Source organism: Lipophrys pholis, assembly GCF_963383615.2.
Source record: "Lipophrys pholis genome assembly, chromosome: 3".
Lineage (NCBI taxonomy): Eukaryota > Metazoa > Chordata > Actinopteri > Blenniiformes > Blenniidae > Lipophrys > Lipophrys pholis.
In genome coordinates this window covers 9,363,797-9,380,312 of record NC_137627.1, presented here as the reverse complement: position 1 = coordinate 9,380,312, position 16,516 = coordinate 9,363,797, and the positions used below count along the sequence as shown (strand labels likewise).

The following is a 16,516-nucleotide window of genomic DNA, read 5'->3' as shown; positions in this document are numbered from 1 at the left end:
AATCAAAAGCAAATGTTGGAGTTTTGTTGAAGGAGAAGTAACTGCTAGGTAGTCTCCCGTGCATTCTGCTTTGAGGAGGTAAAACGAAGACAGCCTGAAGCCCGGCTTCATGCTGGGTGCAGATTAAAATAACTGTCAGGAGACAGGAGCAGCAATTGGGGGAGACAGGGTGACACACAGAGTAATGGGGCTCAGCCTCTCACACTTCACGACACGGTATTTCACTAAAGCAGGTTCAGCTTTACTGCCCTCACCCTGGTGTGTGCGAGTGTGTGTGTGTGTGTGTGTGTGTGTGTGTGTGTGTGTGTGTGTGTGTGTGTGTGTGTGTGTGTGTGTGTGTGTGTGTGTGTGTGTGTGTGTGTGTGTGTGTGTGTGTGTGTGTGTGTGTGTGTGTGTGTGTGTGTGTGTGTGTGTGTGTGTGTGTGTGTGTGTGTGTGTGTGTGTGTACGAGTGGATTCCCTGTGTCTATTTTGTTTTAGCTCGACAAATGCATGTGTATGTGTGGGTTCACCTTCACTACAAGTTGGGCCGAGCCAGTTGACCGGACACAGGCATCGCCCGCTCACCCCGTCGCAGCGTGCTCCCTGGGAGCAGTGGCACAGCACGGAGCAGCCAGGACCGAAATGCTCTCCACCACAGCCTGACACAGAAAGCAGATCCATAATTTAAATTTAGGATTGATCTATGTTAGTGAAATTAATAAAACAAAGCCTTTCTTGGAGCTGATAGTTACTTTCTTCACATCTGTGTCCGGTTCTCCCTGGTGGACAAAGACACCGTCCCGTGGTTGCCTCGCATGGAGTCTCTCCTGCACAGTCACACGACTGTGCACAACTTGATCCAAAGCTGCCAGCTTCGCACTCTAAAACAAAAACACACACACACATTGTGTTTTCAAACCGTCTGGAGACATTGGCATACATTTATTTCCTGCACTTACTTTTAACCCTTACCCCTAACTGCTACTGACGTAACCCTAACCTCAGACCAACCATAGTTTTACCTAAAAACAAAATGCATAACTTACCATAAGTGCTATCAGTCCCTCTGAAACAGGATTATTTCATTGTCGGTAATTTACATGTTGTAAGGATTTCCATGATGAAAGACGAATTTCAACCAATCATATTTGTGGCACAAAGCTTCAAGAGACACACATGAACGAGTCAATATGATGAGACCGAATTTAAAACAGATTCTCTCAGATCCACAAGTGTTTTTCGTGATAAACACAGACACACACAGAGGTGCGGCACGGCCTGTCTCTGGAGCCTGTGGCCGCCTTACAGCTGCTCCTCAATGCTCAGTCATATCTCCTGCTGGTACTGAAGTGGCCGTTTAGGCGCTCACACTGTGAGGGGGAGCCCCATGTGCAGGCAGGAGGGCACAAGGATGTAACAAGAACGCATTAAGCAGCCTGGAAACACCTGTCTCTCATAAAATAACCAGCCTGCCTGCCTGCTCACCTACCTAAGAGCCTGTCGGCCCTCACTACACACACACACACACAAAAACACAAAAGCACTATTATTTTGCAAGTGTTATTCATGCTCATATCTGCTCATGTCGAGTCGCAGCTGGGTTTTCCAGGTGGTTGTTTTTTAATGACGATCAGCCATGACAGTGTTTCTGTGTGTTTCATGAGTAACAACACATCTGCTTCCTTTTTTTTTTTAATACTAATTTTGATTCATTCTTTATTATTCTGTGTGTTCATGTAATCATCCTGACTCAACCTTTTTTTTTTCCCTGCAAAAGTTAATCAGGTGTTTCTTGTATCCTTGTCTATATTTAATCTTAAGGCTTTTTTTTTACTCACGTCTTTGGCATTGTGACCCATAGTAGCCTGGTGGACACGCACATTTTCCTGCCTCATGGTCACATGTTTGCCCAACTTGGCAGTCACAGGTACGGGCGCAGTTCACTCCAAAATACCCAGATGGACACTCTGGGATGATTGCAAGAAAGAGAATCCAAGGGTTCATTCAAGCTGCCAACTGTCACTTATCAAGGACAGTAAAGGCACAATCATTTCAAAGTGTTTTGTAACTTTATTAACAAACTCTTTTTGTATTATAGGTGAAGGTTTACCCACCGTGCTGACAGGAGTGGCCATAGTATCCAGCAGCACAGCTGCAGCTACCAGTGACACCGTCACATGTCCCTTTGTTAAGGCACGGACAGTCCTGTGCACAATCAAGCCCATATTTTCCCTGTGAGCAGGCTGCACAAACACACACACACACACACTCATTATAATGTTTCAACTGACTTTTTTTTTTTTAAGGAAACAAAACTACACAGTAATCAATATCGTTCAACAAAAAGGTCTGAAAATGAAACAAAACTAACATTTTCTTGACCCGTGAAGCTAAATAAAGATTTCTAGAATCTGTCAGTCACATAAAAAAATGGTGACTGATACAGCCTCATCATTTTCAGCATACTTCAACCATGACAGGATGAAACAGAGTAGAATGACAAATGTCAAAGGGTGAACACCAACTAAAATATATACAGGCACATCTCAAAGCTTGTTTTATTTTTTACATTTTTGATGACAATTAGAAATACAGTATCTAAAAATATTATAACATTTCATAAGGTCACAGGCCAAAATAATCACAATTAAAATCATGCTTGAAATATTCCGGTATTTATTCACTTTTTTTTTTAGTTTAGAAATTACAGGAAAAAAAACATTTTATAGTCTATGATTGAATTTTTTGACATACACTAGGAATGTAGTAGTAGTAGTATTGTAGTAGTGTTGACCAACCCCATTGTCTTCAGAAGGATTTCCCACCAGTCTCAATGATTATTGTTGGATTAAAGCTTTTAAATTCCAATTTAGTTGTGTTCACAACAGATTACTTTCTGAGGTATTTCAAAGGAACTGTAACTACCTGTGTTGCAGCGGGGACCAGTCCTGCCCAGCCCACACTTGCAGGATCCTTTAACTGGGTCACATAAACCACCATTGTGACAACTGCATGTGTATCTGCACTGCAGGCCATAGCGCCCCTTAGGACATGCTGGAGAAACATAAAAAAAAAAGAAAAGAAAAAAAGAAAATGCGATAAGAACTAAAGGCTCTCTTCAGTAATCGCATCAGTATGTGCAACACACAGTCTTTGCCTTTCAGGCACACACACAAGGCTACACTGACCACATGCGAGTTTATTTAAGCAACAGTTAATTAAAGTGATGGCAACGCAGTCTCATTTGGCGCAGATATAAAAGAATAATCATGTCTCCCTGGGTAATTTAGATTAGAAAAACAATAAGCAAGCCGCCTTTGATTTCCCTATTTATTTATTTGCTTCCTTGCCAGATCCAGCGAAACGGAACACGGAGAATGAGCTACTTATGGATTTGTAAACATTCAACAAGAGGAACTCGAGAGATGGTACGTCCAAACATATGCAGGAGGCCGAAGAAGAACATTTTCAAGGCGAGCAGTGCTGGAAACCCCCCGCTTGAAAAACCAGCTGAATCGCTGATAAAAGAGAAGATTGCGGAAATGTAGCTCTGCCTCTGTTTCCCGGGAATACAGACCCTGTGATCACGCCGAGGAAACAGAGAATTTGTAACTTAAATATACAGTGAAAACTGTTGGAAGCTACACCCTCATTTTAGTGTTTGTTTCTTACTTTCTAGTTAGGGCTCCTTTCTCTGAAGACGTCATTAGAGTTAGAAGGACCTAATGATGCATGTCAGCCTCAGGGGTGAGTTTTGGTACGCTTATATAAAATGATAAAGGTTAAAAGGCTGAATGCAAAGACTTCTTGAAATCTGCAGTTCCACTAAACTCAAACCAAAATGTATGCCTGAGTCGCAGTATCCTGGTAATTTCACCTTGTTGGCAGGATAGTCCTATCCTACCAGGGCCACAGATACACCTTCCGGTTACTGAGTGGCACTGTCCTTCCTCACCACAGGAGCACAGCTTGGCACAGTCTTTTCCATAGTATCCACGAGGACAACCTGCAAGAAGCGCACATGCTTAGAAAACACAAACCAAAAAAGTTCTGACATTAAAGGTTATAAATCTACAGTAAACTCAATTGTTCCAGAGCAATTTAAAGGATTCTATTACTAAAATGTAAACATCTATTGATAGTGATTTAAAGAAGAAGATGACACTCTTTCATGGAGGATTTGCAGGATCTATTCTTTAACTTACTTGTGTTGCAATTAGCTCCAATAAAGCCAGGAGGACAGTGACACGTCCCTCTCCTGAAGTCACAGCGACCGCCGTTGACGCAACTGCACCTGGACTTGCAATTTGGCCCAAAAGTTCCAGCTCGGCATCCTGGAGAAAATTTAAAAAAAAAACATATTAGATGAAACAAAGAAGGCGTTGTATCTTTCAAGTGTTGTGGATCTAAATCAGTGGTGTCAAACATACAGGCTGTGGGCCAAAATCGGCCTGCTGGAGGCTTCAATCTGGGCTGCAGCAAACCTTACAAAGAGTGACGATTTCAAAGGTAATCACAGAGTCACAAACTAGTAGGGGGAATCTATTAAAACATCTAATTAAATAAGGGCCTTATAAAATGATCACCATTAGTTGCATTTTGATATTTAATACATGAAGCAGAGATTTTGGTACATATATCTCTTGACAATATGTGTATCACACCTAAACAGGGGTTTAACATCCACACACAAGTACATAAATATAATCAATATGCTGGGAACTGAAAGGAACTTTCTCAGGTGGACTGAGAAATAAAGTTGTGATTGATCAGGTGAAATGAACCCGTTGAAATCCCAGCCCTACAGAGAACTACACAGCAGTTGACAGCAATGCCTGTAGTCATGCACCAGTAAAAGCCATAACAGCGGTAAAAGTCAGTGTGTGAAAACATTCAGACAAAGGAGCTTTTGCCAACATTAGATTAAAAAGAATCCCAGAAGGTAAGATATCAAACTGTCCTGTTTTCAATTGATAAAAGAACTCATGCATCATATTTGTGCTTTATTGAGAATATTATCTTTTTACTGCCTCAGCTTCATTGAGTTCGTACTTCATGTGGCTCCTGACACAAAATGAGACCGACACCTCTCATTTAGGTCATTTAACTTACAAAAAAAAAGCTCATATTGTTTAGCAAAACATAAGTTCCTCTGTGCTCAAGAGGTTCTATGTAAAAATATTCAACGTTTTACAGTCCAGGATAAAACATGTCAAGAAGTCACGTCAAAAACTGGAGAGAAAATGTTAGGGAGCAGATGTTGACGGCTGGGAAAAAAATATCCATTCTCCAGCTGCATTAAAGACCCCGTTTCTAAAACGCATAGTTAGTAACAACCAGGTTACATTAGTCATGGTTGACTTACGCAGCTCACAGCCTGCTCCGTAGTAACCAGGTAAGCAGCTGCATTTCCCCGTCACGGGATGGCACTGCTCTCCGTCTCCTGAACACTGACACGGCTGGCTGCAGTTCCGTCCGAACATGCCGCCAGGGCAGACTAAAAATGATAAAACCAGAGCTGTGCATGTCAGCAAACATTTGACATTTAGAAAGAAAATAAAATCCTGTGATTTGGAGGAAGATTTTTGGTTTTACAAAAAAACTCCCAACAGTACAAGCATCATAGTTTGTTATTACACCGATTGAACCATCATGCAGCAGTAAAATGTGCAGATTCTTTTAAAATACTTTTAGTACTAGTTTATATTTTCCTTTAAATCTCTGTGTCAGATCTTCACTTAATTGCCACTGCATCCCAAATATAAATGAACACAAAAAAAACAAATGCACTGTTGCAGACACAGTGTTGTTCCATTGAAAGCAGCTTTCTTTAACCTGCTCAAAGTTAGTTTGTTTGTCGGGACAGACGCATGCATGCCATTTCCTTTCCAACTGCAGTTTTGTCCGTGAACAAATTTGGACAGTCAGTATTCACGAGTAATAAACTCAAAACTCCCAACAACTTTCCCTTGTGCCCAAACCCCGGCGGACACAGAGTGGCATTCTTTCACACACTCCTTTTGTATACGTACGCATACGCTCATCACAATAATGAATGAAGTCCCCGGACAATCGGTCATAGCAAACAAGATGGATCTGTGAACCGTACACGTATTTTGCTTGAGACCGCAGTGCTCAGCTACTCAGTCAGGCAGCAGCAGGCAGCGTGGGGGACAGATAAGAAAGGACTCCAGACTAAAGAGGCAATTACGGCGCTGTCATTATGCATGTCTGGCTTCCAAAAGCCCTTATCCGCCGCCGAGGAGACAAAAACAATGCCTTCTGTTTTACTTGGCAACCGGTGTGTAACATTTATCAGATGTCTGGGGAGTGTGTGAGGAGAGGAAGGGAGCGGAGGCCGTGAGGAGGGGGCGGAGGGAACGGCGAAGGCCTGAGTTGTGAGGTTGCTTGTTTACAGTTCGACAGGGTACGGTCTAAATAATGAAACGTTCTCATAGTCCTGCGATAGCGAAGGCCTGAGCACAGGGGTGGAGTACATTTGGAATAAACAAGGAGGAGAAGTGAATTTTAATAAGTAGTGAGAGGACACCTTTGACGTCCTGACGACAACGACAGTCTCGATTTTAAGTCCTAAGTGAGCACACCAGCTGAAACTTCCCTCACCAGTCAAATGAAATCATTACTGCTGAGATCGGCTTTTCTTTTCATTCTCACTTTGCTCGCAGCCAGGCCCTGTGAGTCCCGCCGGGCAGCCACAGCTCCCGCTCTCATGGTGACACGCCACTCCGGCCTGGCACTGGCATCGCTGGGCACAGGAAGCGCCGTATGACCCCGGGAGGCAGGCTGACAGTCAACACACACAGAAAACTTTACCCTAATGTTCTTTTATTAGCTGTTCCATTCAGTTGCAATTTCCTCGCTGCTGCACACACTCACTTTTGTCACACCTGGTACCTCTCCAGCCTGGCTCGCACTCACAGCGGCCCGTCACATGGCGGCAACTCCGACTGTGGACACAGTCACACCTCTGCTCACAGGCCTCGCCAAAGAATCCCTTAGAACAAGCTTCACACACAAGCACTCGGAGTAAGGTTACATCATTTGAGTCCAATAATAAAGTAATTTAAAGAGTTCAGTTTTTATATGCATACGGATCTTTATTGAAAAGAAAAATGGCGGCTACAAAAGTCGTAATGTTTTGGTTGTTTTCCCTGGAGCAGCTCTGATTTAAGCACGATATAAATACATTTTTATTCATTCTCAATTATCCTTAAGGTCCGGGTAAGTTAATGTTTGACAGTGTCATTTGCTCTGCCTTCATCATTTCAAGTGTCTATTGTTCAAAACAAATAAGTAACTTTTCCCTTTAGCCGTTAGGCCACGTGGTTACTTCTGACTGACCTATAAAGAGGTAAGTCTCTTTATGTGTGGTTGATGTTTGTTTACGCTGAAATCAGACTTTGATTTTATTCTCTTAAGGTGAAAATATGCAAAAAATAACTGATGATTTCTTTCACATCCAAGCTTAAATCAAACATGGGAAGACATACCAGCTTTGAAAATAGCAAGGCTAAAAAGTATTGATATTTTTGTAAAAATGTATGAAGTTAAAAAAGTTGCTTGAGGCCAAGTAATATACTTCAGTAAAGTATTTCTGCTTCTTTACTTCACATTTTTGACTGCTACATAAAACAAGTGGCACTTGTGGACAAAAACTTTGACAATACTTTCTAATACAACAACGCTGAAGTCCCCTGATTGGCAAAGTTCTCCTGCCCAACCAAATGGGAATATGTCATTTCCCTTCACTCTATCACACCTCCCTCCTTTTGTACAGCCGCAAACAGAGTACAGTCCTCTCTGTAATACCCTTCCTCACACTCTAGTAAAGAGGGGGAGGAGTCTTGAGGAGGACGTTATCTCAAGAAATCCATCATCTTGAATAAATAGCAGGGATTTACCAAAACACTGACACATGAAGTCTGAATCCAATGTTTGTCCACTTCAAAGAATTGCATTTGTTCCCCCAACTTCCTCTCATTGTGATGCATTGTTAGCGAGGACTCACCTAACTCACAAGCATCTCCGGTCCATCCCGGCGGGCAGGAGCAAAGACCACTCATGCTGTTGCACGTGCCTCCATTGTGACACAGACATTGGCCTGAGCAGTCTTCCCCATATTTCCCTGCAGGACAGGCTGAACACAGGTCGGCAGTAGTGAAAATGAGTATAACAGGATCAGTTGAATGAGTGTAATGTTGACGTATGAGAGTTTTCTCATGCATAGTCATGTACTCTGTCATATCAATAAATTCTACTGTCTTGAAGAGCTGTGGCTCTGTGATTATGTACTGGATGTCTACTTCACTAGATTTTGCAGCAACTTCTCATACACGTTTATAATACTTCTTTTGTTGTACTGCCCAATATTTCCCAGTGTATCTTATTTATGTAAGAATTTGTCATTAAAAGGAATACGACTATTAACGTCAAAACTTTTAAGTATGACAATTATGAGGAAGTCTAACATCAATTCAGAAATTTCTACTTAGAATGAAACTCAGCCTCTGCACTATGTGATCTTGGAATTAATATCTTGACTTTCATGTTGAAGATTTGACAACTTTGCTTTACATACATTTTAAAATATATTCGTTAACTGTGTACGGTCTTCGTAGGGTCTTCTGAAGCAGCAGCTTTAGGGATTGGGTTAAGGAGATATATTTAATCTATTCCTACAATAAATGTAATTCAGCAAAAAGAGGAATGTAACCTCTAACCCGACTCTGTCACATAAACTTTGGAAAATTTCAAAGTAAAGCTGACTGTTTCTGACACGTTCTACGCATTGTGTATGTAGTGAGTTGTTGTTTTAGACCTTCTTAACAAAACACCAACAATATTTTTGGGTCGCTGATCTGGAATACATGAGGATGTAAGTCTTGCTTCAGAAAGCAATGTTTGAGATTTTTAATGGCTTTTAACAACCACTTTAAATTTTTAATGTATTGATTCCAAAATTGTGGTATGTGTGCCACTTACTGTACATGGAGGCAATTCAAATTAAATCCATTAGAAAATATACATCATATCAAAACACTATAACTTAGAATGAAATTTATGGTGTAATTGTTGTTGACCGATAGCGAGAAGGCTTTAGTTTGAAATGATCCTGAACAGGATCAGGTAGTTTAGAGAAGGGAATGGCTGGATAAGAGTTAACTACTGTATGTTCACGCTGGTTATATTGGAAGTAGTAGGCAAGCTCGCTGAACCAAACAACTAATTTCTTGATCAAGACATTCTTCAGCAAATTCACTGGTAATCCAAGCAACTGTGACCTTTCCTTCAAGCCTTCGTGTTCACTCTGCCTAAAAAGTTCATGTAAACCGCTGCAGCGACTGGAAACACGGCGGTTTAGTTTGTGAGCTGGAAAACTTCGTCACAAAGGTCTCTGTGCTGCGTGATTGGCAACAGAAGTGGGGATCCACTCACGCAGTTGGCACCTGACTCCCGTCCACCCAGCTGTGCATCCGCATTGGCCAGTGACGTGGTGGCAGCCGCCTCCGTTCTGACACTCACAGGTCTGACGGCAACGCTCTCCGAAATGACCTTCTGGGCACGCTGCCCACACAAACCACAGACATACAAAGAAATGATAACATAATAGAACACACACACACACACACATATGGAACACACTTAGGATTACCTTAAATTGCTCTGCAGCGCCATATGGTGTTAAATGAGATATTTTTTTTTGGTTTCGTTGCACATATTTTAAAGTTGTGATTAATGATCAAAGTCCAAACTGACATTTTGGGACTGAGAAAAAGGAAAATGCACTAATGACAGAGATGCACCATTAAGTCATGCTGGTGGTTTTGTGCTGACTCTTGACTCTAGTCGTTGGAACCACAAAATGGCTGTGGCAAAAGGAAAAGTCTTGAATAAGACTGTAGAATGACAGACTAAGAAGTTTAGTGGGCATTTCACTGGCTTCATTAAAACAACGGCATGAAGTCCACAAGAAACTCGAGCATGAGAACACTGATCGGTGAGCTACTAAAAGTCTATTCCAAGTTAGGTTTTCCCCTCGCTAATGTTGATAGCTACATACATGTGGGTGCATTTATCCAGAATAGACCTCAATTAAACCACGTATGCCAGAGGGCATTCTAACCCTCCCCCATCTCTCCACCCTTACCCATCCCTAAAAAAAGTCAATGGCAGTGTCTCATTATGGAGATAATTGTTCACAAACACATCATAGTTGTGTTTAAGGAGAGGAGGATGTTGTGATGGGCTGCAGTGAGGGCCTCCCTCACACCCTGTTTTAATGATGTGGCTCCCATTACCCAGAATGCAGTGTGGTCCTGCCCAGCCGGCGGTGCACAGGCAGGCTCCTGTGATGTGGTGGCAGCGGGCACCGTTCCTGCACTCGCACATCTGGCCACAGTCAAGACCGTAAAAGCCGTCCGGGCACACTGTGGGCCGAGATAAAACATCCGAATGGTTAGAAATGGCAGCTTCACAAAAGAGGAGCGGAAAAGGTTCAGATGCCAACCTTAGTTTTTTTTTTTTCAATATATATACGCAGTTTTTTCTCTTTTCCCTTCCACGTCTCTGCACGCCTTACGTTCCCTGTCGGTGCTGCCACCTACAGAAAATACCGATATCAGATTGCAGTGCTGTGCTGCGACTGTTGTGGAGTGTCTGCGTTTGTTAAGTGAGCTGAAGTCCCACATGTGTGGTGGATCTGGGCCACATCAAAGCTGTGATGGGAGGAGGGGGGGGGGCAATAAAGCCGGTAAATAGAGCACCTGCTGAGTCCACAGGCCTCACACACACACACACACACACACACACACACACACACACACACACACACACACACACACACACACACACACACACACACACACACACACACACACACACACACACACAAACAGTGTAGCTGCAGTGTTAAGGGTCTGTTTCCTATTCTCAAGAAGAAATATAATTCAAGTGTGTGTACAATCAAGTGACACTCGCAGCATTCAGTAAACAGGCTGCCTCCTCTCCAGGAAAACCTCACTGGAGGCTATGGGATGAACAAGTCTGTTCCACCACTGGGATGTAAATGTGTTCTATCAGCTTCACGTCACCAGAGGACGAAGGAACAACTTTATTTATTCACAGCCTATTTTTGATGCTCAATTTGTTCACTGCAGAGATCACTGACCAGCCCGAGGACAATTGTTGCATTTGTATTTTCCCATATTGGTTTTTAGTCACAGGAAATATGCCGTTGCTTTGCCAAAGTGTGACTGACAGCTGTTGCCGTGATATGTGAAGAAAGTCAAATAAAAGAGGGGACTGGTGAGGCTTTGGATGAAATCCCTCCCCAATTATCTGAGCAGCCAGAAGTTTCTCATTTAATTTACCCTAAACTGTATCTAAAAGGAAAGCCGAGACGTGGACTGTGTTACCAAAGGAAAACCGCAAACTGTGAGAGCAACAGAAATGTGTAACTCGGTGGTTTTGTGTATTCTAAATGCAGCGATCAGGGTGTTCCTCATGTCCCGTGCATCAGAACCTCCTTCTCCAAATACAAATTGATGAAGCTGTCCACTCCTCCTTGTTCTGACTCTCGGCCTCAAACTGGGGAGAGTATCAGCTCTTGCTTTGCAGTTTCTGGCATGACCATCGCTGCGTTCCCACGCTGACAGCATGACGTCTTCGCCCTCCCTCTGTAGTGGTTAGGCTGCAATGTTATTAAAGTGAGCCCACTGAGGATGCTGTCACTTCAACCCAGCTGTACATTGACTTTGTGGTAGCGCTGCAGCAGAATCACTCTTTTATTGTCTCCTGTTTATTGTTTTGATGGCACTTTTTGATACCATGGCAACAGGCTGGTTCTGTTTGTCCGACACGACAACGTTTCCAACGTGCTGACGACTGCTGTGTCATTCAGTCACCGTCTTTTAGTCATTGTCTTGCAACAACACAACAATAATAAATACAAGTCAGCAAGCAGATCAATAGTCATCTATCAAACCACATTATCACGTTAAGAACTACGTTTATGGTCAATTGCATGGTTGTGCCATCTGGCCATACCTGGTGTTATGTTCTATCTTTTTCTCATGTCTTTATTTCATGTTTATTTTCCTAATAACCATGTTTCTGTTTCTATCTTTTTATGTACCCACGTTTTATGTTTCCTCCTTTCACTCTGATTACACTTGAGGTTTGTCAGCTCTCTCTTGTTTAGTCGCCACTCCCATCAAATAAATGTGATGTCCTCAGTACCGTCGGTTGCAGTGTGAGTCCAAGTCTGTTTTGTCTCTCTGGTTCATGGACTATCCGTGTGTTTTCAGCTGGTCTAAGAAAGACAAAACCCAAGTCTGTCTTCGGGTTGTGTGTTTGAGTCCTTCACCTATGTTCCTGAACGATTTACTATTTTACACACATAAAATGACTCACACTATCTGACTGAATCTGTCACAATCATTTTTGCAATAGCCAACAAATAAATGCATGTAACCTTTTTTTTTTTTTTTTAATTTGATTAGACCAGATAGACTTCATAACACGACTGGGATTTGAACCTGGGTACCGGCACTCAAGATTTAACCCAATGTTCCACCGGAGAAAAAAAGCTGGAATCAACATATTTGCACATGCTGATTTGACTTGATTTTTAATTGCAAAGGCTATTATTTCCATTGACCAGCAGGAGGTGATAACTTTCCATATTAAGCACAGATCTATCATCTAATATTAGCACAGTGTCTGCAAGTGTTTGTGAATGTCGTCTCTTCCCTGGGGTCTTTGTTTATAGGTAGAAATTGAGGATTGGGTCTAACTTCCATGTGGACACACACACACACACACACACACACACACACACACACACACACACACGGAGCCATCGTTGAAAGACTCCATCTCTTGACTAAATGAGCTCTTTAAGACAGGAGGATTATTTCCAGATCCCTGGTTGTGTAAGAGCCACTGCTGTCAGCCCATAAAGCAGGTCCAGGGACCACACAGCCGGGGAGAGCAGACCACAGAAGTGCAGCGGACGGAGAGAACACAGAGGAGAACTTCCTGGTGCCATTCAGGGGCCTATGCACTGAAAGAAGTCAACTCAACAACGACAACAACAAAACAACCCCAGTTTCTCGAACAATCGTACGGATGTTCGATGCTGGTCGGATGAGAGTTCTTTTTACTGCGGCCCAAAAAACTATCTTACTGCGAACATCAAAGCTTTGGATAACAAACAATCCAGCGATGAAGTGATCTTACGTGCTGTAACCATGTCCGTGCAATGGCCTTTCCTCAATGCCCGATCAATGAAACGACGCTTCGTGCCAGACGCTTTCAGAATATGTGGACGAGTTTCTTTTATGAATCCTGATACATCAACCAAGCATGGCAGTGAGGAGCGTGTGCATGATGTGTGTTCCTGTAGAACCAAGCACTGTCACTTCAAGTTATTTCTCTCGATTTTGATTGTGTGAAACAGATGAACTTCAGAGAATTAAACCTTCTTGCAGAGCAGACCTCTTCCTGACTCCTCCTGAAGGAAGAGGCCCAGCAGAAGACTGAGAAACTGGACACCTCTGTTTGAGGGTAACAGGCCTTCAGAAAATAAAATCTGGTCAGACCGATAGCCCCATTTCCACAGCGACGTCCAATCAGAGTGACGACTGCATCTGAGGCCATTAGACTGTTATGACTAGGGATGTGAAGTTCTGTTCTAGAGTGACATGGCCATGATTTACGGTGTCCCGTGTGTTAGGGAGGCGATATGAATATCTGGGACTGCCTGTACACTCTCAGTAAATCTTACCCTTTGTAATAACACGAGGCCACTCCTAGTCACAAGATTCTATAATCAAGAACAAACATATTAAATGGTAAAGGACAGCTGATGAGTCTTACAGCTCAGGCACAGATATCGTAACAATGAAATGAAAATTGTGGGAAGGTTTTACAGAACCCGAGGAAAGACTCTCGAGTGTGTAACATACAGTCCAACGAACCCAGAGTGATTAAAACAAATTACAGCTTGAGATGTGTGCGGTTTTAAAATGGTTTCACTCATGACATTATGGGGACATTAAATGAAACTGTGCAATGAAAGACGTTCATGGATCAGTAAAAATAACCTGCACTGCCCTCTAGTGTGGAAGAGTGATAACAACAATAAAAGAAGCAAACGAGCAAATGTTTGAGACCAGCAGCAAATAGGAGTTTAACAAATAATTCGAAAATAAAACTACCATTTTCCTAATTTTGACAGTTGTGACATTAAATCTGACTTCAGAAATTGTACTTTTTATGGTAATAGAATTATTTAATGCGTTAATACTGAGGCTTTACAGGGTGCAATCTGTTATTTTCTAAAGATGCAATTCCTATCATCTGGTGTAATAAATATTATTATACATAAAATAAATTGATAATCAGGCAAAGGAGTACTTACAACAGACCAGTTGTTTAATATGTTTGCTTAAAAAAGTAATTATTTCTCCAATTATCAAAACAATCACTGGTCATTTTTTTCTGTCTTTCTATAAAATACTCAACTTTCATTTCAAATTATTTTGGTTGAATAAAGCTAAATGAATCCTTTCTCATGTCCTTTAAAAAGGGCACAGGCTGTAACTTCATACTTAAATAAGCAGTCAACCCATGTATATTTATCTATTAGTGAAACTAAAGTGTTATTGTGCAGTCTACTACAGGAAACCATTGGTGCATAAGGATCAGGAGTTAATGTGGACAGAACATAGTCCTTGTCCTGTTTGGAATTAACTTTTTTTTTCACTTTATACGTCAGAAAGAAGCACAAATGAGTGAAATTCAGAGCCAACAAAAGATCATCTTGGCAAAATGTACATCATCCGGGAAAACTGGAGCAAGAAAGGATTATCAGTCTCTGTAGAAATGGGCAAAATATACATGTACTGCAAAGCACATTGTTATGTACCTGTTTCATCAAACTTCTACATGTGCTATTTCTTTGCATAGCAGACGTTTGGAGAGCTGCATTCTACCACAGCTAATATTAGGCAAAATGCATCCTGGATAGATTGTCAGCAAAGGGGCTGGATTGCCAGAAGAGGCCCGACGATCCCAAGAAAACCCAAGCAGGCCCAGAAAGAGAAATAAAAAAACTATACATTAAAGCTCCAGAAAGGATTTTAACTGCACAACTGTGTTGCCTCTTGTCAATAATATGTAAATAAATACATTCTAGTGAACCTTGAATAAATCATGTGCTCTGAAAACCAAGTACAAATTACATTAATGCTATCTCAATATCCTGAAAATCAAGGACTTCCTATTAAAACTGTTCAAATCTAATCGATGACTTACTCTTTTCGCAGAAGGTACCGGCGTATCCGGGAGAGCAGGTGCAGGCTCCACTCATGTGGTCGCACTGAGCTCCGTTCTGACATTGGCACTTGTGGGTACAGCCCTGACCGTAGCTGCCATTCATACACTCTATGACAAAAAAACAAAAAAGCATATCAGCATTTTCAAAACTTTAATGTCTACCGGTAATCCCTTATACTTGACTTTACAGGTACAGGCAACAGAAAATGCAGCTAGTCAACTAAAAGAAGTCTTGGTGAAGTAAATAATAACTCTTTTTAATAGTTCACAATTGTTTCTTAACTATGCTTATTTTGAAATTTTTAAAAAAAATCTAACATAAGTAACATAAGAAACATGTCACTAAATTACTCAAATGCTACACTCCCACCTACCAGATGGTGGCAGCATGTACTAATGTACTGTTGAAGCCACATGAAGCATAAACTTACTCTCTCCACAGTGATGTCCGGTGTATCCAGCCTCACACACACATTGACCAGTGACCGGGTCACAGCCCAGAGCACTGTCCTGGCACTGGCACTGACTGATGCAGCCCTGGCCCCAGAAACCAGGATCACACGCTGGAAAGGGACACAAACATTGTGGCCTTCAATATTCTGATGTGACGTGTTTTGGACTTTCTCTATCTTTTGGTTGTCATATGTGCCCGACAGCTGGCACTTACATGTTGCACAGTCATGGCCTCTTCTGCCAGGAGGGCAGATGCAGAGTCCAGTTTGTGGGTTGCAACTGACATCAGGGGGGCAAGAACAGCGTGTTTTACACCCTGGTCCATGATGCCCTGCAGGACACTCTAATGCAAAACAGGTGATTCATCAGAAACCAGCATTAGTCTCTGTTTTCTTCAACCTAATTTACATAATAAAATAATATTTTTTTTAAACTATCCATCAATCTTCTTTTTTTTTTTTTTACATATAAGATCTTTTGCACATTAAACCTTTGTCTTATTTTATTTATATTTTTTTCAAACTCATCACAAGTTAAGACTTTTTCAGAATCTTACGCATTTCACACAAACTCACCATCCTGACAGAAGTTTCCCATGAAGCCTGGCTTGCAGTCGCATACACCGGTCTGCTTGTTGCAGGAGCCACTGTTCTCACAGTCGGGGCACAAAGACTGGCACTTTATCCCCCACAATCCATCAGGGCAGTCTGGGAAGCAGCGAG

General features: G+C 42.0%; 1 protein-coding gene across 1 annotated transcript in view; it reads right to left on the bottom strand.

Annotated features, from left to right (window-relative positions):
• egfem1 (EGF-like and EMI domain containing 1) overlaps positions 1–16,516 on the bottom strand; it is a gene marked incomplete at its 5' end in the record, with an annotated part of 59,725 nt that overhangs the window by 2,009 nt on the left and 41,200 nt on the right. Inside the window, 17 exons of the mRNA XM_080459691.1 lie at positions 512–640; positions 734–862; positions 1,820–1,948; positions 2,096–2,224; positions 2,907–3,035; positions 3,859–3,987; positions 4,187–4,315; positions 5,347–5,478; positions 6,657–6,785; positions 6,879–7,007; positions 8,011–8,139; positions 9,438–9,566; positions 10,301–10,429; positions 15,321–15,449; positions 15,773–15,904; positions 16,009–16,137; positions 16,370–16,501. Of these exons, the coding sequence (XP_080315817.1) occupies positions 512–640; positions 734–862; positions 1,820–1,948; positions 2,096–2,224; positions 2,907–3,035; positions 3,859–3,987; positions 4,187–4,315; positions 5,347–5,478; positions 6,657–6,785; positions 6,879–7,007; positions 8,011–8,139; positions 9,438–9,566; positions 10,301–10,429; positions 15,321–15,449; positions 15,773–15,904; positions 16,009–16,137; positions 16,370–16,501 (2,202 nt within the window). The remainder of the gene's footprint in view (positions 1–511; positions 641–733; positions 863–1,819; positions 1,949–2,095; positions 2,225–2,906; positions 3,036–3,858; positions 3,988–4,186; positions 4,316–5,346; positions 5,479–6,656; positions 6,786–6,878; positions 7,008–8,010; positions 8,140–9,437; positions 9,567–10,300; positions 10,430–15,320; positions 15,450–15,772; positions 15,905–16,008; positions 16,138–16,369; positions 16,502–16,516) is intronic.